General features: G+C 44.6%; 1 protein-coding gene across 2 annotated transcripts in view; it reads left to right on the top strand.

The window, feature by feature from the left end:
• Positions 1-59: 59 nt before the first annotated feature.
• The window catches only part of ARIH1 (ariadne RBR E3 ubiquitin protein ligase 1), a 65,541-nt gene continuing 42,044 nt past the window's right edge, over positions 60-23,556 (top strand). For both annotated transcript variants that reach the window (XM_032990382.2, XM_042803847.1), the window contains exon 1: positions 60-564. In XM_032990382.2, coding sequence (XP_032846273.2) covers positions 196-564 — 369 coding nt within the window. In that variant the 5' untranslated portion in view covers positions 60-195. The remainder of the gene's footprint in view (positions 565-23,556) is intronic.

Genomic DNA, 23,556 nt, shown 5'->3' with positions numbered 1-23,556 from the left:
CGCGTCTCTCCGCGTCACGCGGCGCGTCGTGACGTTGCCGTGCCGTGCGTGCGCGGCGCGCGGTGACGGAGCGGGTCGGCCGCGTCCCTTTGTTGGCGGCGGCTGAGGCGCGGCGGGGCCGGGGGGGGGGCCGGCGGGGCGGGGGGGGGGGGGCGCGCGCCGCGGGAGCCGCCGCCGTCGCTTCACCGCCTCGCCATGGACTCGGACGAGGGCTACAACTACGAGTTCGACGAGGACGAGGAGTGCAGCGAGGACAGCGGCGCGGAGGAGGACGAGGAGGACGAGGAGGAGGACGAGCCCGACGATAACCTGGACTTGGGCGAGGTGGAGCTGGTGGAGCCCGGGCTGCGCGTCGGCGGGGAGCGCGACGGGCTGTTGGGCAGCGAAACGGGCGGGCTGGGCCCCGGCGGCGGCGGTGGCGGAGGCGGCCTGGGCGGCGGGCCGGGCCCCGGAGGCGGCGGCGGCCCCGAGCAGGAGGAGGATTATCGCTACGAGGTGCTGACGGCCGAGCAGATCCTGCAGCACATGGTGGAGTGCATCCGCGAGGTCAACGAGGTTATCCAGGTGCGACCCCTCGGGAGCGGGCCGGGGAGGGGGGGAACCCTGGGGGGTGCCCGGCCCGGCCCTCCCGCCTCCCCCCAACCCCTCACACGCCTCGGGGCAGCCCCTGCCCCGTCCCCCGTGGGGAGGAGTGGGCTCCTCGGCACCCTCTTCCCCCGGGGAGGCCCCTCGGGGCAGGCCCGGAGCTCGTTTCCTGCCGTGGAAGCGTCGGGAACCAGGCCCTTGCTCTTAAAAAGGCTCCTCGTTTCTTTGTGTGATTTCCAGTCGGTGGGCTGTAAACTGTATCTTGCCTTTCTCCCCCTCCGCCTTCGTGCTGCCTGCGGGCTTTTAGCCCCTACAGTTTCTTAAGTTAGCCGGCGAGTGGCGAGTCGATGGTAGGCTCTGGAATTTGAGGACAGGCAGCCAGGCACTGCTCTGGCTTTGGTGCCCTCTCCCTTCCCTTCCCCCCCCCCCCCCCCCCCCCCCCCCGGCACATACAAACGCGCTCCTGCTTATGGGGTTGAACCTTGTCGTGATTATTTCCAGCACTGAGCAGGAGGGATATGAGCAATCACTTCAGAACGATAACTCTTTTACCCCTGGTTTTTAAGCGTGCCGCTTTCAAATTGAAATCGTGTTCCAAATAACATTTCCTGTCTTCAGGTAGAAGTATGTGAGTCTCATCTGTTGGCTCTTGAGCTTTTGGAAGGAAAATGAAAGCCACTGAAGCTTTCTGCCATCCCCTTCTGAATGTTTATGGCAGGGTTTTGCTCCAGCTCACCATGAAGTTTCTGATGCTGTTCACTTTTTCTGCAGGTGACCAGAGTGTGTGGCTTTTCTTTTGTTCCTGTTTGTTCGATATCATTCAGAGTTAGACCGAGTAAATAGAAAATGCTTCTCCTTTTCCAGTACGCAAACAAGAATAGTGTGAGGAAATGAAATCTATAGGTATTTGATAGTGAAGGATACAGTTCCCAGAAAGCAGTTGTTTTGCTAGTTGTATGTACTCCTAGTGTTGGTAAATCCGTTTAAATATGAAATGCTTCAGTGAATGCTTTTGCCCAACTATTCTGTGCTCTACAGTGGCTATAATAGCCACTTTAAAATGTTGCTTTACGTGCTATAAGTCCACTGTAGTTTATGTGGAGCTTGATGCAAACAACTGTAGAAGCATTTGCGTACTAAATTAGTAAATGACATTTCTTAAGTCAAATTAAAGTTTATAACTTTAATAATAGTACTGTATATGTAAAGCTGAATAAAGGAGTCTGTCTAAATTAGCTGATTAGCCTGCAGTTAAGGAAGATCTCATGTTTAAGTATGAATGTTTCTCTGCTACCAGTTATTGATCCTGATATAGGGAGGGAAACAAATGGGCAGTAGACATGTAGACAATTGGTAGCTTCAAGTCTTTACTCGTTGAAATAGGAATTAAAATGGTGAGTCTGTGCTTCATGACTAAGATTGCAAGGATCGTGTATGACCCATACTGATTGTATTGAACAGATTCTACCATTTAGCTTACCTTCGCATAAGCAAAGTGGTGGAAAAGTTCCCTTCCAGTGAGAAGTAGTGAGTATTCCTGCTCATGCATTTTCCAGACCCGGCTGGCATGGTGAGCTCACCTACATGTTCTTTGTGAACTGATTTCTTAGACAAGGTCCTGGTTTCTGGTCTGTGTTTTTTTTTTTTTTTCTCCCCCTTTCTTATACTGCTGTTGGGCTGTATGACTTGTGTGCTTCACCTCCCAGTTGCAGAACTAGTGGAGAGAAGTCAATATAGGTAAAGAGACCCTTCTCCTGCTCCACTTCCCGGGATGGAGGTGGGAGGCCTCACCCTGTGATGGACTTGGCTGCCTTGGGCTCTGCAGAAGCCTTGCAAACCACCTACACAGAAGCACCGTGGCTGCTGCTTGTGCTTTAGTTATTTGTGTTAGGTTTGCAGTAGTTATTCTTGGTTTAACAGAGCAGAGTGCAGAAAGACAGTTTGTTTAGAATGTCACGGGTAAACTTTTAAGCCCTGGAATGTATCAGAAGAGGGTAGAAAAACATTCAGTTGCCCTGAATGACTTTTAAATGCCAGTTTACTGCCATTAGATTTCTAGTCTGTTCGGAGGTAAGTGAACCAAAATTAGTAGATGCTTCAGTATTTGCTCATCCTAGCTTCTGTTGCTGGTGGTGAAATCTTCCAGGGCTCCGTTCTGTTTATTTCCTTGCTTTTGGCGCCCAACCAGGATTGCTGCTGTTGCTTTTCTGGTTCAGTAAACCTTTTCTGGAGTCACATTGGCTCAGGATCCTGCTGCGGATCCTCAGTTGCAGTGCTGTGATTCACTTGTTCCAGTCGAGTACTGGATGGCTTTGGTCTCTGTGTATCTGTGTTGGGTTCTTGGTATCAAACGATGATGGTTGAGGTTATGTTTTGTGGTGCTTGGGAGCTTACTTGTTGGAGCGAGGATGTAATGCAGAGGTGCCCGATGCCTGAAAACTTCAGCTGTAGGTCTTGTGTGCTCTAATTGGTGAAGATACTGATTTCTTCTCGTCAGGAGTAAGGTATAAATAGGATTTTGTTTTACAGTGGACCAACTTTGCAGCTGCAGTGAAAGGAAAATGTATTAGTGAGCCATGAAGTATCTGCAAGGGGATGTCTGAGCCATGGTAGGTGTAACTGACCATATGAAATGGGCTTTGTCCATATTAAAACACTGCATTTGAACAGTGTATTAGCTGATAGTACTACTAGTTGAAGGGACTGAATGAAATTTATTCTCTGATCCATTTAGTCATTTCCAAATACAAGCCGTATAAGAAAAACACGGACTTCTCGGGACAGAGATTTGATCTGATGAAGAGTTTGCAGAAGTAGTAGCTAACTAGTGGTAAACTTACTGTTTACAGAATCTAATTCGCATCGTAGTGTGTAATGGGCTCTTGAAGACAGGTGCTGGTGCTGAGCTGTTAACCTTTTTTATTGCTTGGCTAAAACCACTGAAATTGGTGGCAGTGAACTAGGGAGGTTTCAGAATGACTCAAATATTCATTATATTTTGCACTTTTTCTTTTCTGTCTGAGCACAAGTGGGATTTCAGGTGTTTAATGATGATTTTTGCGCAGTATTTGGCATTTACGCTTATGATCTGACTTGACTCCATGTGTCGCACCACAAGAATTCCCCTTCCTCTCCAAATGCAAAAATTGGGGTATGAATAAGACCCTTAATCTTGTGCTGCCAATTGGCTGAGACTTTTAAATTCCTTCAGATCAGAGTGTCCCTTCCATTATATTGCTGTGATTACATGGAGCAGAGAGTCATTTGACATGTTGTTTTGAATTTTAGTTGTCAAAGTAAACAGGCTGATTTCCGGTAGTTTTCCAGCCTCTGTCAGAATATTTTACCTAACATCTGCAAAAATCCAGATATAGAGGTGGTGTTGCACAAAAGGCTTTCTCCTCTCAAAGGCGTTTTCTCACAGTTGAACATCTTCCTCGTATTCTTCCTCTGTGGACTTTTGTTCAAATAATTTGCTGCCACCATTAACGCCTTTTTATATATCAGACTGCTATTTCTATTTTTGCTCAAGATTTTCTGAAAATAAACTTGAAAAATGTTTAGAATAGCATGTTTATTTCTACTCTGAATAGAGCATGTGATGATCTGTGTCTCTGTAGTCTTTCTTGGCCCAGTGTTCTCCTTGCCTTGTTGTAAGCTTGTGCGATTACAATATTTCTGAGTTGGGTTTGTTTTCTCTTTTTGGTTGCCTTTTCCTGGAGCATTCCAATGACATCACTGTGATGTCACTGACCATATTCATTCTTTCTGGACTTTGTAATCATGAGGTGTTGAAAATACTGCGATGAAGCTCTGAGATGGCTGATGTTTAAAACAAAGTGCAGAAAAGGGAGTTGAGCCTCTTCTTGTTGTGTCCAACCCACCGCATGGTTGTGAGCACGTCGAGCTTCAAACCTGGGAAGGAGCTGGCATCACCGGCTCCAACAAAAGTTAATCTAGCTCAAAAATACCTTTTCTTTTTACTATGGGCTTTAAAATAAGGTTCTTCAGAACAGGTAACATGTAACATCAGAGCATTTGTAACAAATACTGGTTTCTCATTTACACGATGAAGCTGGATGATTTCTTTGAGAGTAAGATCAGGTCCCTCCTGGATAAAAGCTTTGCCATTAAAAGAAGCCAAAACCTCGGGCCACTCCTCACCTACGAAGCCGTATTTGTTAAATTAGTTCAAGAAGGACTTTTTCGAGATGCTGGCAGAGTTGAGGCAGTGCAGATATCCCCTAGGATGCTGTAGCCCTGCGGTTAAATAGAGCTCTGTTACGGTGAGTGCAAACCCCCTTGCTCCCACCAAGTTGCATGGCAGAAGGGGTCTTGTTAAACACTGGCTTTACTTGCTTAGACACACCGTAGTGATTTCCAGTAGTAACTAAAGAAATTTCCCTGATGCTGGTGTAATTCAGTGCTGTGGGCTGTACGCTCCGAATATGTTGTCCAAAATAGGAATAGTGAGCAACAGGAATTGCTGCTGTCGTACAGGGTCGTGCTTAAAACTGCATTTAACGTTAGAGATGACATCTTGAAAACTCGGGAGTACTTGAAGCTGCTTGACGAGCATTAGGTAGGAGTCTGTGGGCGGAAGCGCTTCAGGCTGATGCTGCTTGCAGTTGGGTCCGCTTGTGCTGCCTGCACGAGGTGAATTTGCAAGCCTCAAACTTCTCTTATTGTGTGGTTAGTTATTTGATAATAAAATTCTTGTCGGGGCCCTAAATGTTATGATGCTGGAAGGAAATGCTTTGTTAAACTCCATGTTTCTGTCACGTGGTGTTTATAAGGTGTTTCATTATAGCAGGAATGCATTTAATATTTCCAAGGAATGAAGTAAACTTCATTGTGACAAAGCATTCTGGAGGTCTGGTATAAGGGATCACTGCAAAGCTTTTGGAAATGACATAGTATCTTTTCCCTGGCTGCCAAGACATGGAATTTGGAATAGAACAGAATTCTTTTTTAATATTATTTTAAATTTCAGAGTTACCAGGTAGAAAAGTCTTGTTTTATCTCATAAGTCATCAGAGTAATTGAAACTTTGTTCTTAAATGACCCATTTGCTTAGTGCTTTAGATTTCCGTTTCTGTTAGGCCAAATGTAAATCTCATGGCTGGCCATGAGTGAAGAAATGAGGTGCTGGTTTCATTTGTCTCAACACAATTTTGCAAAAATCACAACAAGGCAGGCTTCTCTCTGGGACCTTGTAGGTGCAGATGGGGACTGGGATGCATGTGTTGGGGGTGTTTTCGAAGTGAAACTGAAAACATTCTTTGTTTTTTAGCTACTTCTAAACGTTTGTTTCTGAAAGCAAGAAACAAACAGCAAATACAGTTATTGTTATTCCCTGTGGGTTTAATTTTAGTTAGCAGGACCATACTTGCTATGCAAAGTAGAAGTGTTATTTCTGCTATAAATTGGGAACTGGTATGCCACAGAGAAGTCATAATTGAGACTGCGGCATTCGTGGGCCTTGATATGAAACAATAGCTATTTCAGAGTGTTAAAGCATAATTAAAAATGAAACTATAGGATATAATTTTATACTTATCCCAAGCTCTGACTCCTTAGTTTTAGCCCTGCATGAGTTAAAGTTCATAATAGGAAATAAACCCCAAACCTCTGATGCTCTTTGTGTTCTTGTGATGTTATATGGAAGTGTGGGGCAGTCCTGTGTCTATTACAAAATACCTCGCTTTTTTTTGCCTAGTGCTGTTTGGCAAGCAAGGTTAAATTTAAGACCATGGCGTACAGAATTTCAGTTTGACAGTCTCTGCTTCTTGTGATTAAAACTGAGACCTGGAACACTTCAACATTTGCTTGAAGTGATGCTGTTAACTCATCAGTTAAAAGTAGCTCCCTGTACAGCACTTCCCCAGGTGTCTTTGGCACCTGTTGAATTGTTTTCAATTTTCTATTTTGAAAATAATCTCTCTTCCCCTTTGCTCCATGAATGAGATAAAATAAACAAGAATGTGATTCTGCTGTTGGGTGTCAGATGTAATAGTACAGTTTAAGGAAGTGCTCGCTGGTCTCCAAGCTGTGCTCATATTATAATAGTGAGGCAAGGTTTTAATACAGAAGTAATTTGTATGAGCCTTCTCTTTCTGGATAATGTAGCTACTCATTCCTCCGCTTAGGTAAGTCCATTTTGAATGGTTGGTAACCGGGAAAAGAATCCGGAATTTATCCTGAGAGCTGTGATTTTCCATAGGAAGTAACTGAAAGTCCTCTGCATGTAGTTCAGCCCTTAACTTACCCGTTCAGCATCATGCTTCCAGTCCTGTGGACTTCTATTACTTTTGGAGTTAGAGAGATCTAAAAATACTGCAAGTGATGTTTTCTCTTGTTTGTGGCTGGCTATACTGTGTTATTAGCAGCTGTAAAGAATGTTTGGAGGCTTTTGCGTGTATACAAGCATATAATGCTGCTGAATTTCATAAAGTCATTCAGTAGCTTCAGCAATTGCAAGAAAATTGCAGCCTCGTTTATTGTAAAACACGCAGGGAGGGTTCGTAGCTACTCAGTAATGCCAAATGGTGCATTTGAGTGCAGCCTGGAATACAGATGCCTGGATGTTTGAGAGGACTGCTGAGCTCGTGTAGGATATCAGTGCAAGAGACTTCAGCATGACAAGGAGGTGACCGACTGCGTGAGCTGGAGAAAAAAAATGATTTATCAGAATTTCTATTAGCAATTTTAGAAAATGTTTTAATATCTTACCATCTCAGATGTTTGCTGTTGAGGATGTTGAAAACCTTGAGTTTGTCTTGGCCTGTGTTTGATTCCTTAGCTTACTTTTAGCTTTTGATCTTCGGCTGTGGTGGAAATACTGTTTAAATTAATGCTTTGAAAACTGCTATTTGAGGCTTCCTCAGTAGTTTGAGTTTCACATGTAACTTAGTTTGATAATGTTGGTACTTCACAAGTTGGTGACTTTTTAGAATTTGAAATGGCTGTATAACTACAGACACTCTTTCAAAACAGGTCCCTTGTTTACATGGCATAGCAATGCTGAGTAATTATTTTTGGTATTCGGAGTAGTTCACTGTGTTGAGTGTTTCAACCACTGTGTGTATGTAACACTCAAATACCATAATTTGCATCAAGTAGTTCGTCTGTTTTTAGAGACTGAGAACTTTTGCCAAATGTCAAGAATCATTTTAGATCCAAAGTTTTGTGTAGATAACTTTCAGCGGTATCTAAGTCACTTGGAACAAGGAAGAAGCTAATAAGCCATTTAAATTGTAAAAAATTTTGCTTCTTCCCACTGTAGCTTAGCTCCCTGCTTCAGGGTGTGTTGGCTTGCCTTGTGCAAGTGTTTTGGCAATCGTGGTGGATTTTGACATTACCAATGGTCTTGCCAGCTGTTTTGGGCAACATTTTAGAGCTGGTGGGGCGCCTAGCTGGTAGCCATTGCTACTGCCTGTAAAGAAGAAAACACAACTCTGAAAGAATGGGCTGAGGAGGGGCACGTGTACTCCCTTGCTCCCCTCCCATGGGGGAAGCACGGAGTCTGGAACTGAGTGGTGAGCACTACTTCTCTGGGACCATGCTGTGGTGTATGCCTGTCCTTGTTGCCTGGTTTTGGCATGTCTGTGATGGCAAAAAGTTGTTGTCTTCTGTGGATATGTTTGGGAAGGGGAACCAAATACTGCTGCTGGGGACAGGGAAACAATTGGGGGTGCTGTGAGAAGGTGGTTCTTGGCCATAATCTAGGAGTAACTGGGCTGTAGCCTATGTACCACCTACATAGAACTCAGCTTCTTGGCCTTTCCTGAGCTAATGATGGCTTCTAGTGGGTGCCTGCTTGCTCATGCTGGCACGTTAGAGTTCCATCCTCCCCACCTTTTTTAGAGCATTCTTGGTTTTGTATTGTCTTCAGTTAAAACTTTTACATCCCAGAGCACCACTTGGCACCTCATTTTCAGGGAATGAGCAGTGCAAGGATCCTGTCTTGGCCATCCGCTTCAAAATTACATCTTCTGGGAAAGTACTTGTGGCTGAAACATGAAGGTGTGAAAGATAAAAGGTGTTTCTTATAACTTAATTTTCTGCATGACTTTCTGGTCTGAGGCACCCTCCATGTTCTGGAACACCATGAAAGTGCCTTTTCCTCTGAGGAGGGTGCATGTTAATTCACAAAAGGTCAACCCTTGATCGCTTTGTGATTTGAGAAATTGGGAGCTGGAGGGAGATAATCCCCAGTGTTGGAAATTAAAAGCTTGGGTATTTGCTTATTGCCTTTACAACCCTTTGGAAAAATTGTACGTGCTTGATGGAGTAATGTTTTGTGTGTTGCTTCACCAAATGAGGGATTCAGACTCTAAACTCTATTTTCCAGCGGATAAAGAGGATAGAATAGGATACTTCTTGCTCAGAAGGATTCTGCTTGGGCACAGTTAAACTCCTCTTGAAGTGGAGAATGCACACTAAAATTGTAGAACCAGAAGATTATATATAATAGCACCTGAAAATAGTAAACTGGCAAAATAACTGACTACTACTGGGTGTTAGTTCAAAGATAATTTTTTTTTTTACTTAATATTTGTCTATTCCTATTAAGGAAAAAGCACGAAGAGACTTTTTTCCAAGATAAATTACAATTTTAAGTGGTTCTGAAGGCTTGTGCTTCTTGCCTGGTATTAGTAAGCTAAGTTAACCTCTGAAGGAGTGTGTTGAGTAAGCTATGTGAGTGTACTACCCTGGCAAAGTACATTTGACCTGTTTACGTTAGCAAAACTTTTTCAGACCCATAGAGGAAGTAAGTGGTATTTGAACAACTCCATTACATAAAAATCATGGCAGGACATACTTGATTTTTGCTGTTCCTATGCTGCTTTCGTGTGTGTGTGTGTGTGTGTGTGTGTGTGTGTGTGTGTAAGCTGGTGAAAGTTACTGTGTAGTGAAGTACTTCACTCTGGGTAACTTCCTTTCAGGTTTTTCTTTGATTTTCTGAGCTGTGGCAGTATGGGCTGTTGTTGGTAGGGCTCCCATTGCTGCTTGGCTTGAAACACCAACCAACTCAAGCTGTTCTGGTTCTTTGAGTTCCTTTGGGTATCTAATACTCATCCCAAGCAGTGATTTTTGAGATGCGGGGATGTATGGAGTTGTACCTGCAACCTGAAATTGAGGCATGGTTACACATGTGTTGCTTTTGGCTTAGGCAGTTCCCATTCCCTCACTGCGTGGGTACAACTGTTTGCAGGGCTGAATAATGAAGGGGATCAGCAAACTCTCTGATTAAATGTCTCCTCTCTACTCTTATCAGTCAGCCTACTGTTTGACCCTGTGAGCAGTTTTGTTGCTCCCTTTGCCAGGAGTGATGGTGGTTGAATTGCTCAACTGTACTGTCAGCAAAAGAAATCCATGTGTGTCTACACCTGGACACAACATTTTTGTGGACTCTTTTGGGTGCAGGGATAATTATAGGTGCGTATTTAACTTTTGAAAGAGCTCTGGATAGTTTTTCAAAACTTTGATCCCCCTCTGCAGCTGATAACTTTGGATTGCTTGTGTTCTTGTGTAACAAAATACAAATTCAGTCAGCATTCCTTTGTCTGGCAGATAGAAATGCAGAGAGGGATTAGGGGAAGACAGGAGAATTCACATGAGTAAACAGTCTCCCTTTGCAATGAACTTCCCTATATGGAAAGGATAATTTACTCTTAACGCCTTATTAATCTACATCCTAGCTAGGCATCTGAGAAATAGGGAGGTGGAACAAATGGTTTGGAAGGAAGAAGAGTTAAGAACCTCTTCTGGGAGGAAGAGAAAACATGTGGGAGAGCTGTATCTCGAGGGGGGTAACCAAAGGAGAAACCTCCCAAGGCCTGATGAGGCTAGACTCCAGAGTTGGTGCTCAGAAGTGACAGAGTTTTGCTGATCAATGTATATTAAAAGTAGACTGAAGAGCAACTTTTAATAAAAAGACTGGAAGAATAGCACTCCAACATTTGGTTAGCAGCTTCATTTCTCTTCTGGACCTCTGACAGGATCTAGTAAGCCCTGACCATAAGTCCTTGCCAGAAAGTGTGGAGTGAGGGTTCTCATCCTGCTTTCCTTTTCATCTGAATTAGTAATCCCAATAGATGCTGTTAATGTCAATCTTGGTTTTGTGTGAAGTCTTTGGGGCAAAATTCCACCTAGCATGCATACAGGAAAATAAAATAACCGTTTCTAAGTACTGTGAAGATCTGATGAACAAATGCATCTGACATCTTTGCTCTGGTAGTGATAATTCTGTGATGACCAAAAGACTATCTGAGCAAATTGGGGTGGTATTCTTTGATATATACGTATTTTACATATGCATTGGTATGTTCTGTAATAAGTTCTCTTTATTTTACTTAGTAAAATGATGTGTTTGAGACTTCCTTATTTGTATTGTTAAGAGAGCTGAAATTAATACTTGAAATCTACTCTGCTATATTTTTTTTTATGTTGGATGGTGACAGCTGATAGTAAATGCAAGCGTAGTTCTGTATGACAGCAAAGATCAAGTATAACGTGATCCAGGTCTCGGACTGTTGTGGTTTAGAAATATAAGACACTTTGCCTTCAGTTGGGAATTCTGTATTGAGGTACTGGAAATGTGTTCAGAGATTGTATAGAAATGGATATGATACTTGAGAAACCGATGAAATGCTTGCTTCTTGGCTGGCTTGCTTAACTTCTGAATCTGTCATCTACTTTGGGATCTACCTTCCTACCTCTGATACTTATTTTTCAGCTGGGTTGGTAACTTCTAGGAGGGGAACAGGGTGCAAAGTCTTGGAGTTGTCTTTAGGGATGCCTGGGATGGCTGATATCTGGAGGGGAGGGTGCTTGGGAATGTTTGGGATCTCTCTCGTTCTCATGTACCAGGATGTAATTCCCCTGACTGGTGTCCTGCTATTGCTTGCCAGGGTATCTCTGCAGGCAGGCAGCGCTGTGATTTGGAAGAGGCTGGTTGCCAGCCTTTTCAGTACACTTAATTATTTGCCAGTCATTAACGTAATTGTTCATATTGCTAGCCTTCACATCAGTTAAAAAGCACGACTGATTATGTGGGGTTTTTCTCTTGCAGAAGCCCAGTGTCTGATGATAGATAGTAATATTTTAACGTGAAAAGAATAAGGGGTGTCTTTGTCAGCTAGTGCACAGTCCATCAAATACAAAATTGCACATCTAGGTTTGTTTCCTATTTCCTACCGAAAGGGAGATGCTCCAGGTGCTTTGAAGAGTCTGCACATACTTGCTGGTTTAAAGCAACTGCTTTAGAAACACTTCTGATTAAATGAGTGTGAGTTTGTGTAGAGATAAGTCTTCAAAGCCCTTAAATGAGAAAATAGTGAAAAAGTTGGAGGCTTCCTATTCTCCCCCACTGCGGTATGATTTGTGTTTTGTTATTTCTGTATTGAATCCCAACAGAGTATTTTTCTCTTGGCTCGAGGGAGCTGAGGTAGTTAGTTAAAAATACCTGCAGCAGTTAGAAACTGCAGTTACAATTTTATGTACATCTTGTTAAAAGATGGAGACGAGAACGAACAAGAGAATTTTTAAACTCTTCATGCCTCCAGAATATCCTTTCTTCAAAGGTGGCTTCTGAGCAGCCCTCAGAGGAAAAAGTTTTGGGGTGTAAACAGGCAAAATTACTTCTTGTAGCAGAAATCACGGCTTATAAAATCGGATGTTGCCAGGGCTCTGTTTTGTTGGCTGTAAAACTAAGTAAGACTAAATGAGCAGAGTATGGTAAATAAACTGCAAAGTCATCATTAAAAAATGGTTTGAGCTAGAGGAGGCTTGTTGGGAAAAGGATGCTGGCAGATTTTCCTAGTGCAGATGCAGATTCTGCCAGCAGAAAAAAGTGCTTTTGCAGGTATAGCTGCTTTCGTGCAAGGAAGTGATATAAGCCATAACCACATCTGCTCTGGGGCTTTTGCCAATGTAAAGATGTTGCCAAAGATTACATCCCCAAGACACTGCTGCATTGGCAATGATTTCCTGGGCCTGTATAGTTTGAGTGTTAAGAAGGTTAATTTTTTTTTTTTTTTTGCTTGGTTGAGATTTGTAGACTAAGGCATAGCCGTAACTGGAGTGGACTTACTACCTATGTGTCAAGGTGACTTCGTGTGTACAAAACATATTTTCCCGGTGAATACTTCAAAGGGTTAAGCTCTTCCTGTTTTGTATTGCATTGCAATTTGGCAAGACATCTGTTTTGCTGCTGAATGATGCAGAGGTGATACATGGGCAGGGTCGGCTGTCAGAAAACAAGAAGGTGGCAGTAAGAACTGAGATCCAGTTGTGGAGCTGAATTGCTAAATGGAGATATGTGTTAATCTACACTGAATGGTGACTGCTGTGGCACAGAAGTTTTTCCTTTAGCCAGGGACATGCGACAGTAAACAAGTTTAGGGCCTGTGTGCAGTGATGGGAAGGTGAAGTCAGCTCAAGGGAGGTGATTTTTTTTTTTTTTTTTTTTTTTTTCCTTTCCAAAAGTACTGTAGAGTGCATTGCTGCTTTGGTGAATGGGTAAAACTTCCTCTCTATCCAAGTGAAGCATGTAGGAGTGGGAATGGTTTGTAAAAGTGGGTGCTGCTTTGAGGCTGGGGCAAAATCAGAAGCAATAAGAGAGAAGTGAAATGAAGTACCTAGTGCTGCTTCGATGCTCACCAAACAGACTTGGAGGAGAAAGAGAACGTGGAAGAACGTTAAGGATTTTTTTTCCTCCATAAAAATTCCTTAATGCTCTTATAAAGCGCCACTAGCTAAAAATTCTTCAGCTAAGCCTGTGTTTCTCATCATTGTCTCTGGAGGGGTTAACAGTTGCATGCCACCAGAGATGGTGTATGAAAACACGTTTGAGCTAACCTGGCCATTGCCATGAGAGAAGTTTTTAAGTGAGATGGATTTCATTTAGTTGTCATTGTAGATCTTTAATTTACTGATTTTTTTTTTTTTTTTTGGTTGTTTTTGTTGTGGATGCTTCATTGTGCTCATGGAAGAAGTTATCATGCCTTACCATTTTCTTCTCCCTGTCTGTTGAAAAATGTTAATTATAATGTTCTGAAGTGGAAGTCAGGATTCAGGACATAGGCTGCACAGGCATATTACTTTTAAGATTTTTGCGTACTGTTTCCTCCCAAGTACCTGTGAGTCTGAGAGCTCTGACTTCTGCTGCATGAGGTAGCCTGTCCTTTTGCTCTCATACTTATCAGAAGAAGAAAATGCTGTGCAATCAAGCACTGAAATAACTGCTGTGTGAGAAGAACTGTGTGTTTGTGCTGGCAGTGCACTTTGGGGTAAAGCGCCGTTCACAGTCAGGAGTTCTCCTGGAAGTAACTGGTTTTGAGGAATCAACAGCAGTTGCCTTGAGGTGAGGTACAATTTGCCTCGATTATATCTTTCTTCTGTCATAAACAACTTGTCTGTCTTTGCGTTTGAGCATCCTGTGATAGAGTAGATGTTCTCCATTAGTGGCCAGTAATAAAAGCAGGTGGGAGACAGAGCACCCAACAACTTGAGACTTAACCAGCATTTGAGAGACATTTATGCTGAACATCTGTGGGGTCTGATCCTCTGCTTGTACATCCTCTAAAAAGAGGACATCCTTTCTTCAATCATCGTCTGGAAGGACCTTTGAGACCAGGAAGAACACAATTTGAGAGACCTTTGCAGAGAATTTATAAAACTTAAACCAAAAAATCAATTAGTTGTTTTCTTGGCACATGTTTGAGCCTACAGACCTGCTATGGAAAAAGAATGCAAGTTACAGGGAATTTACCTTTCCCAGTATTGCTGTGATGTTGGGTGTCAGAAAAAGATCCTCACCCTCTCAGATTTTGCCCAATTTCTTCTACACATTTCAAGTATTCCATGATTTCATTATTTGTTCAAGTTACCCTAGGAAAAAATTCTTTTGCCATCATGAAGTACTTACAGGATACTCTTCTAGGAAGGACTTTGCAGGTGGGGTTTTTTTAAGTGGAATAGACATTTTTTGGGCAGCTACTGTTCTGTTACAGCTGCTCTTTGTGAATGAAGCATGGTAACATCTTCAGGAATGAAGTGATGGTTTGGCCTTATTGAAAAGGACACGCAGTATGCTGTTGTATATTGTGCTGTAAGATAGTTTCTGTAAAACTGCCACCGAAGAAGCAAATCCTCAAAAGCATTCGGTGTGGCTGTAAGGCTCTTCTTGTGCAGTACAGTTTTCTTACTAAGGTGAAGTACAGCTTCTGATAGCTTCTCAGATCTGCTGATAGCATCCTCCCAAGACTTACTGCCCATCCAGTGCCTTTAGGCATGCAAAATCCACAGAGAAGTCCCAGCTCCTGCTGACCAGTGAGTAGTTCACTGGCCAGGGTTGAAATGACCTGACCTTTATGTTCTGTGATCTGCTGGAAACTGGAGCTAGCAGAGACAGCAGTTTTACTACCTGATGGGGAGGAACAGTGCTTGTTTCCTCCAGGAAAGCATCAAGCCCATGAAATGGGTACAGCCTTATGGGTGGATCTGGCTCTGGACCAAGATCTGGCAATGTACAATGCTGACTACGGTGAAAGAGTGAAATTAATGTACCGATACGTATTTGAGTGAGGAAAAAGAAGCAGGGAATGGTTATTTGAGATGCCTTAAGACTTGTACAGAATGATTTAAAGGAAAAAGTAATGGTACAGTTTCTCGTTCAGCTTTATGCCTTTACTGCCTGTTTCTGCCTGCAAACAGGACAGTTTCTGTGGCTCGTATCAGCAGACCTGTACTTTCTCAGAAATATGCAGTTCATTCAGACATTGAGTCACGGAAGAAAGCATTCCTCTGAAACCTAGATGCGATGCTTTGGGTTGTTTGCCTTTTATCAACATGATGGGTAGCTGACCTGACATATGCCACTTCTATTCTTTCCAACACTGACTAATAAAAGACCTTAAAAAAAAGAAAGTGTATTTCTGTTTTGCCAGGCTCATGATATGGTTATGCTGAGGACGCATCTTTGCAAAGATTGATAGTAAACTGTGGGAATACTGCCAGAATCTTACGTTTCGTAGCCCAGCTGACTGTAGCCCTCAGATACTTTGATACAGACGGGCCAGGTCCTGCTTTTAGTAACTGGACTGCACTTTTGAGCAGCCACTTCCCTCAAGATCTGTCTTGCAAATGGGAAGAGCTTTTGGAGGAAAGATGTTAAACTGTTGCGTTTTTCTTCAAGATGAGAAACTCTTTCTGCATTGTGCATTCTGAGATGTAAACTAAAGTTGCTGGTGGGATAAAGGAGGAGAAAAGTGGGACTTCTGGCTGTAACTTACATCAGATTAAACCCTGATATACCTTAAGGTCTTTTGGGACAAGAAGATCTGGGGAGTCTGATGACATGGGGAAGACCCAACTTTGCTGTGCCTGACACATGGCTCTCAGCAGACTGATTTCAGAAAAAAATTTCTTGGAAGCAAGTCCCTCTTGTCAGGAGTTGGGCCAACTCAGCTGTCTGGCCACACAGTGATCCTGCTCTGGGTTAAAATAAACCAACAACCCCCTTAGCCTGGGTCAGTTCCTTTATCTGGTTCACTTGTAGCTGTGCAAGCAGCTGTGTTCCCATCTCAGAGTGGTCTGCGGCAGGCCCAGGAGCCAGCGATTACATGAACTTGTGTTGCTACTGAAATAAATACTTTCTGAGCTGCTCCTTCTTGGTCTGGAGGCGATGGCATACAGCTTCTTTGGAGCAGGCTCTGAAGAGCATGTTTTACTGCCCTACCTAGTTACTGCCCTATTTCAAAGTAAAATAATAATCCAAATCGCTGTTACTTTATCTCATAGGCAATAATAGAGCTGGTGCATAACTAAGCCATTCTGAGTTTCTGGAGTCTTCCTCAGTGTGTCTAAAATCTTGTGCAAGAGATTTCTTACCTGGTTCTGACTAGCCAGTGCTCTTGGGATAAACCAAGTTATTTTGGTACATGTTGCCCAATCATTAAACTCTTCCACCTTCGTTCGGCATCATTGTTTCTTTCTGTGGCAAAATGTGCCTTTGCATCCCTCTCGAACCAATATAGTTTATTTTCTTCAAGCCCAGCATTAGTGAGTTGTTATATTGGTTCGAGACAAGAATTGAAACCATACCCATGTGTCTCTTCCAGTCTGCTAGAGGCTGTTGCAGGACTGAAAGTATCAAGTGATGCTTCTTTCTGCCATGGGGGATGCTTGTGATCTGGAGAAGACCCAGCAGCTTTCCTGTTTGATGGAGCTGGATCCATTTGTGGTAAATGTACAGGAACAGTGCAGTAACTATCTGGTGGGTCAAAATGGTGGGCGAGTACTTCGGTAGGGTTGGGGTCATGTGCTATAGAAGGGGAAAAACAGAGCCTGGGGGTCTGGAAGAGCAGTGGTGTGTAATATCAAGAGGGAAGGGGGCTGAAATTGTGCGAGTGGTATTCTGTGGGTGAGCAGGGAAGGTGACTACGTGTTGTTGGTGGTTGGGACACATTTTCTAAATAGCTGTCTGTTTCACTGATTCCTCATCCTACCAGAAGCAAAGCTGTGAGTCCTTGGTTGTTGCCTGAAGGTTTGGCATGAGGGGGAAATTGGTGATTATGAGGGACCTGGGCTCTACCTGGATGAACTTGTAAGCCCTTTACATTCAGGGGCTTTTGGGGCTTTTAATATCACCTTGTCCACAGCCTAGATGCAGTGTTGTGTGCTGTTTTCTTCCTCCGCAATGGGACATATTAAGGAGCTACTGAAATAGTAAACTGGAAGAATTATATGGAAATGATGCCATCACCTTCTCCTACTCTTTTAAGGCAAGAGTTTGCAAATTCGTGAGTGGGAGGTAATGGGTTGAATAAACCCATTCTGAAACGTACTCTGGCACCCACGTGCTCCCACTCCAGTTCTCTCTCAGTACATCAGCTATAGTCACTCAGTGGCAACTCTGGAAACTATAGCTGTGGCTCGTGTTACTTACATAGGTTTGCTGAGTTTGTTGCTTGTATGTTGGGATTTCTTGTGGTGGGAAACACCAGGAGGAGGGAAATTACATTGGATGATACTGCTTTTGTGGGCAGTAAAACAATAGTGCTTGTTAATTTAAAAGAATTACAAGTGAAAAATGGTTTGTGAAAGTGTGTGTATTGGGAGACCTCTTGTTCCATAGTACTTAAGGAGTGTACAGTGGTGTAACACGCTTGAATTCACAGGGTCTCTGTACCTGTGGGTCTTTGCTCTTTAAAGGGTTGACTTTATACTCCAGAACTGTAGCAAAAGGAATTAGAAGCCAAAATGTTCTTAAAATTAAATGTATAAAATAAGGGGGCTAACATCTCTCTGTATCCTGTCATTAAACCATAGATCTCTTGGTATGGAAGCAAGTGTAGCTGAAATGTTGGAAAATACCTTCCCTGCTAATAGCCCATATGCAGTTTTTGGGTTGGTGGTGGAGCTTCTGCAGTCATCTGAGAACCAGCGCTGCCCAGCACACCTGAGCAGCATAGCAAATCATAGAATCATACCGTAGAATGGTTTAGGTTGGAAGAGACCTTAATGATCATCTACTCCCAGCCCCCCTGCCCCAGGCAGGGTCCCCTTCCCCCAGCCCCGTCCAACCTGGCCTTGAACCCTTCCAGGGAGGGGGCAGCCACAGCTGCTCTGGGCACCCTGGGCCAGCACCTCACCACCCTCACAGTGGAAAATTTCTTCTTTTTATCTAACCTAAATTTACCTTATTTCAGTTTAACCCCCCTTGTCCTATCCCCACTCCCCTGATCAAGAGTCCCTCCCCACCTTTCCTGCCCCCCCTTTAAGCCCTGGGAGGCCGCTCGAAGGGCTCCCCGGAGCCTTCTCTTCTCCAGGCTGAACCCCCCCAACTTTCTCAGCCCGGCCTCCCAGGGGAGCTGCTCCAGCCCCCCCAGCACCTTCGTGGCCTCCTCTGGCCCCGCTCGAGCAGCTCCGTGTCCTTCTGCTGTTGGGGGCCCCCGAGCTGGCCCCAGCACTGCAGGGGGGTCTCCCCCGAGCGGAGCAGAGGGGGAGAATCCCCTCCCTGGCCCTGCTGCCCCCCCTGCTCTGGCTGCAGCCCAGGGCACGGGTGGGTTCTGGGCTGTGAGCTCACGGTGCTGCCTCACGGGCAGTTTTCCTCCCACCAACCCCCCCAGTCCCTCTCCTTGGGGCTGCTCTCCAGCCACTCCTCGAGGGCCCAGCCTGGGTTTGTGCTGGGGATTGCCCCGACCCCCGGGCAGGACCTTGCCCTTGGCCTTGTTGAACTCCAGGAGGTTTGCCCGGGCCCCCCTCTCCAGCCTGCCCAGGTCCCTCGGGATGCCATCCCTGCCCTCAGCGTGTCCCCCCACCACACAGCTCGGTGCTGTCGGTGAACTTGTGTGGGTGCATCGATCCCACTGTCCGTGTCACCGACAAAGATGTTAAACACTGACCCCTGAGGAACGCCACTTATCACCACTCTCCGCTTGGACATTGGACCATTGACCACAACTCTTTGAGCTCAACCATCCATCCAGTTCCTTACCCATCGAATGGTCCAGCTCTCAAATCCATGTCTTTGCAATTTAGAGACAAGGATGTTGTGCAGGACAGTGTTAAAAGCTTTGCACAAGTCCAGCTAGATGATGTCACTTGCTCTTCCCTTACCCACCAGTGCTGTAACCCACTCTAGAAGTCCACCAAATTAGTTGTGCATGATTTGCCCTTAGTGAAGCCATGTTGGCTGTCACCAGCCACCTCCTTATTTTCCATGTGCCCTAGCCTAGTTTTCAGGAGGATCTGTTCCATGATCTTGCTGGGCACAGGGGTGAGACTGACTGGCCTATAGTTGCCTGGATCTTCCTTCTTTCCTTGTTTAAAAATGGGGGTTGTGTTTTCCCTTTTCTGGTAAGCAGGAACTTCACCGGACTGCCATAACTTAAATATGATGAATCATGGCTTAGCCATTTCATGTACCAGTTCCCTCAGGACCCACGGATGCATCTCATCAGGTCCCATGGACTTGTGCACCTTCAGGTTCCTGAGATGGTCTTGAACCTGATCTTCTCCTACAGTGGGTGGTTCTTCATTCTCCCAGTTCCCTTCCTTTGCCTTCTGTCTCTTGGGTGGTGTGGCTGGAGCTCTTGCTGATGAAGACTGAGGCAAAAAAGTCATTGGATACCTCAGCCTTCTCCATGTCCTGGGTAACTAAGTCTCCCTTTTCCTTTCAGAGAAAGCTCACGTTTTTCTTAGTCTTCCTTTTATCACCGATGTACCTGCAAAAGGTTTGTTGTATGTGTGGTGTTTTTTTTTTTTTTGGGGTGTTTTTTTTTTTTTTTTTTTTTTTTTTTTTTTTCTGCCCTTGATGTCCTTGGCCAGATTTAATTCTGTCAGGGCTTTGGCCTTCCTAACCTGATCCCTGGCCTCCTGGACAATTCCTCTGTATTCTTCCCAGGGTACCTGTCCTTGCTCCCACCCTCTGTAGGCTTCCTTTTTGCGTTTGAGCTGGTTCATCCACCCAAGCCTTCTGGTGTTCTTACCTGCCTTCCTCTTTGTTGGGATGTATCGCTCTTGAGCTTGGAGGAGGTGATCCTTGAATATTAACCAGCTTTCTTGGGTCCTCCTTTCCTCCAGGGCTTTATCCCATGCTATTCTGTCAAGCAGATCCCTGAAGAGGTCAAATTCTGCTCTCCTGAAGTCCAGAGTAATGAGCTTGCCCTCCTTGCTGCCCTAAGGACCTTGAACTCCACCATTTCATGGTCACTTCATCCAAGGCTGCTCTTGAGCTTCACACTCCCCACCAGCCCATTTTGTTTGTGAGAACCAGGTCCAGCATAGCAACTGTCCTTTTTGGCTCCTCTATCACTTGGAGAATGAAGTTATTAACACATACCAGGAACCTCCTGGACTGCTTGTGCCCTGCTGTGTTGTCCCTCCAACAGATACCAGGATGGTTGAAGTCCCCCTTGAGGACCAGGGCTTGGGAATGTCAGGCTGCTCCTGTCTGTCTACACAGGATGGTACCTGCTCAGTCTTCCTGGTGGAGTGGCCTGTAGCAGACCCCTGCTATAATGTCATCTGTCCCTGCCCTCCCGTTAATCCTGACCCATAAGCTCTTGGTCAGCTCCTCACCTGTCCCCAGGCAGAGCTCCCTGCACTCCAGCTGGTCACTGACATAGAGGGCACCCCCGTCTCCCCTGCCTGTCCTTCCTAAAGAGCCTGTGTCCTCCCATTCCAACATTCCAGTCACAGGAGCCATCCCACCACATCTCTGTGATGCCAAGAAGATCATAACCCTGCAGGTGTGCGCACCTCTCTAGCTCCTCTTGTGTATTTCCCATGCTACATCTGTTGGCTTCTCCAACGAAGCTGACTTTTTGGCTGGAAGTCCTTTGTGCTGCTCCTCAGGAGCTCTCCTGCTGCCCTGTGGCCCCTCTCCAGGTTCTGGGCATCTGTTGCTGGCACTGGCATCAAACTGGTAGGTATGGGATGGATTGCGGTTCCCCTTTCCCATCCAGCCCCCATCCCTCTGATCTTCTTTTATTTAGAAGTGTTGTGGTGTGAATTCAGTTTTTGCGTTTCCAAATCTGTTACTTCCTCTGGAATTGTTGCTTTAGTATTTTTTTTCTGATTTTTAAAACTTTGTTAGACAATGGGTCTTTGTTGTGTCTCCTAATCATTAACCTGAAAACTTTCCAAAAGACTCACAGAAAATGTAAAGCAGCTGACTGCTTCATTTCTGTCTTTTGAAGCAATTAACTGAAGTAATAGAGTTTTCCCTGAAGTTGCTTTTTGTTATCTTCCTCTGCTGTAAGAGTACATGTTCATCAGAGCTAGAAACAGTAAAGTGCAGATAGGCTACTACAAACCAAGATGATAATATTGAGCTGCCATTTGGTGCCATCATGTAATGGTACTAATTCAGTAATTCTGTAAAACTTAATTTTCAAAATTAAAAGATGATGTGTGAAGGGAAGTTAATGAGATGAAGAAAGATGTAGGAAGCGAAGGAGATGATCGACACTGAAGCTGAAGCCTACGTGTGTGTTAATGGGAAGTTACAGTGAAGTGGTAAATGCCAGCCGAAGGACAGCAGTTGGCAGCAGTGACCAGCGGTGTCACAGGGAAGTAGCCTGTCTTCATGTGGAATTGCTTGGAAATGCCAGTAGCAGGAAACGGGTACATTTTTGGGGGTGATTTGGAGGTAATTCAAAAAAGTCACTTGGTGGGGCAGTAGAATTCAAAGACTATATCCTTGCTGAGTGTGTAGAGATTGAATAGTACTGGTTTGTTGCTGTTATAAATAACAGGTGTGTGGAAGGAGAGAAGTATCTCAGATCCACCTGTGTGTGTGTCCTACTGGCCCCATAAACCACGAGATGGCTGATGGGGTGGTTCTCTTCCCAAGCCTCAGGGGATGGCAGAGGAGGAGAGCATGGATGGGTGGTGGAGGGCTGATCTGTTCGGCTGCTGTCCTCATCTTCTCACAGCAGCCCTCTTACGTTCTGTCTGTAATTGAGCCAGGGAATATTAGATTACATGAAAGTTTTCCAGTAGCTTTGCAGAGTGCTCAGTCGGTGGTGTTTAAAAACCAGCAAGTTTTAAGATACTGTCTTTACGAGATCACATCCTGGAAGTCCTCACCACTTAGATCTCATCTTCTGCACTCAGTTCCTGGAAATTTTATTATGCTGCTAGAAGCGAGTTTTTGTGCTTGTAAGATTTCCTGTAATTGTCTTCTAAAAGAATAGATGTGAATGGATCTTCACAAACGAAGGTCTCTCAGTGCACTTGCAAAACAATGCAAACCTTATGACAGTCTTACTGTAATGTAGTTCAGGCTAAAAGCTTATTTAAAAACACTGTGTACCTGTATGGGGCTGGCAGAGATGCAAGTCAAGAGCAGTGGTGTTCAAACAGAGCAGATGACCTAGTTATTGCAGAATTTTGGGCTGGTGTCCATTTTGTTATTACCTGACGAAGGAAGCAGCTGTATGGTCCCTGGTCTGTTGTGTTGGTTGCCCTTGTTCCGTGCAGTGAGTGGAGAAGGGGCTGTTGTCCTTCAGAAAGGAGTGTCATTGTGCCAACCTGTTGGGTTTTGAAGTAATTGAAGACTTACGGGGGGGGGGTTTCCGCTCCTGTTTGGTGGTGGCACTTAATGCAATTGAGTATTGCCTGTTTGTATCAGTCTTGAGGCTTAGGGCATGCCTACCTGCACACCTCTTCCATGAGCTAGAGTCATCTGGAGAGCAGTGGGCAAAAACCTGTGGCGCATCTGATGATGCTGGTCTCCAGACTGTCAGTAAGAGCTACAGCTGAGGCAAGTGAAAAGTCTCTTAATTTATTAAGTAAACTTTTACACTTTCTCATGGTGATGTTGCTCTTATTCTACCTTTTAACATAAGAAGTGACATGCTGGTTATTTTCTTAATGCTTCTTTGCATGGCGTGGTGTGTATGGTGACAAGTTTTGGAGATGCTGTTGGATCCTGCACATGCTCATTAGGGCAGCTGGAATTTCTACTTGGTGCTCTACTATTGGCAAAGGCTGGGTTTTTGGCTGATTAAATTTTTGCAGTGGTGGTGTGACATGAGGTCCCTAGATGCCACTTTACTGGAGCAGCTGTTTGTGCTGCTTGGTTTCAGTCAGGCGTTAGTTCCCGAGCCGTTCTTTTGACAGCCCTTTGCTCCTCCACCAGTGTGTGAGGTATGTCACCACCAAGCAAAACTCTTACTCCATATCAACTGATGTGAAACCAGTTGGTTTCCTTCTGCTGGGGAGTTTCAGTATGGTCTTGTGTCACTTAGGCGTCTGTAGAATATAGCTGTGGATGTTGCTGAGGTTTGACCCATTTACAGATGTCTGAGGCTTGGGCAAAGCCAGTGTTTCTGGAGTGTCTGCTTTGGTTCACGAGTACAGAAGCAATTGTGTAGAAAAGCAAACTGGAAGTGGTATCAAACTTGTATTCTTGTACTGAGTCTGGGAAAGCCTCTGCTATTGGGGTATAGATGC

This window comes from Tyto alba, unplaced genomic scaffold, assembly GCF_018691265.1.
Source record: "Tyto alba isolate M040663 unplaced genomic scaffold, T.alba_DEE_v4.0 Super-Scaffold_41, whole genome shotgun sequence".
NCBI lineage: Eukaryota > Metazoa > Chordata > Aves > Strigiformes > Tytonidae > Tyto > Tyto alba.
This window is presented reverse-complemented; position numbering and strand designations above follow the sequence as displayed.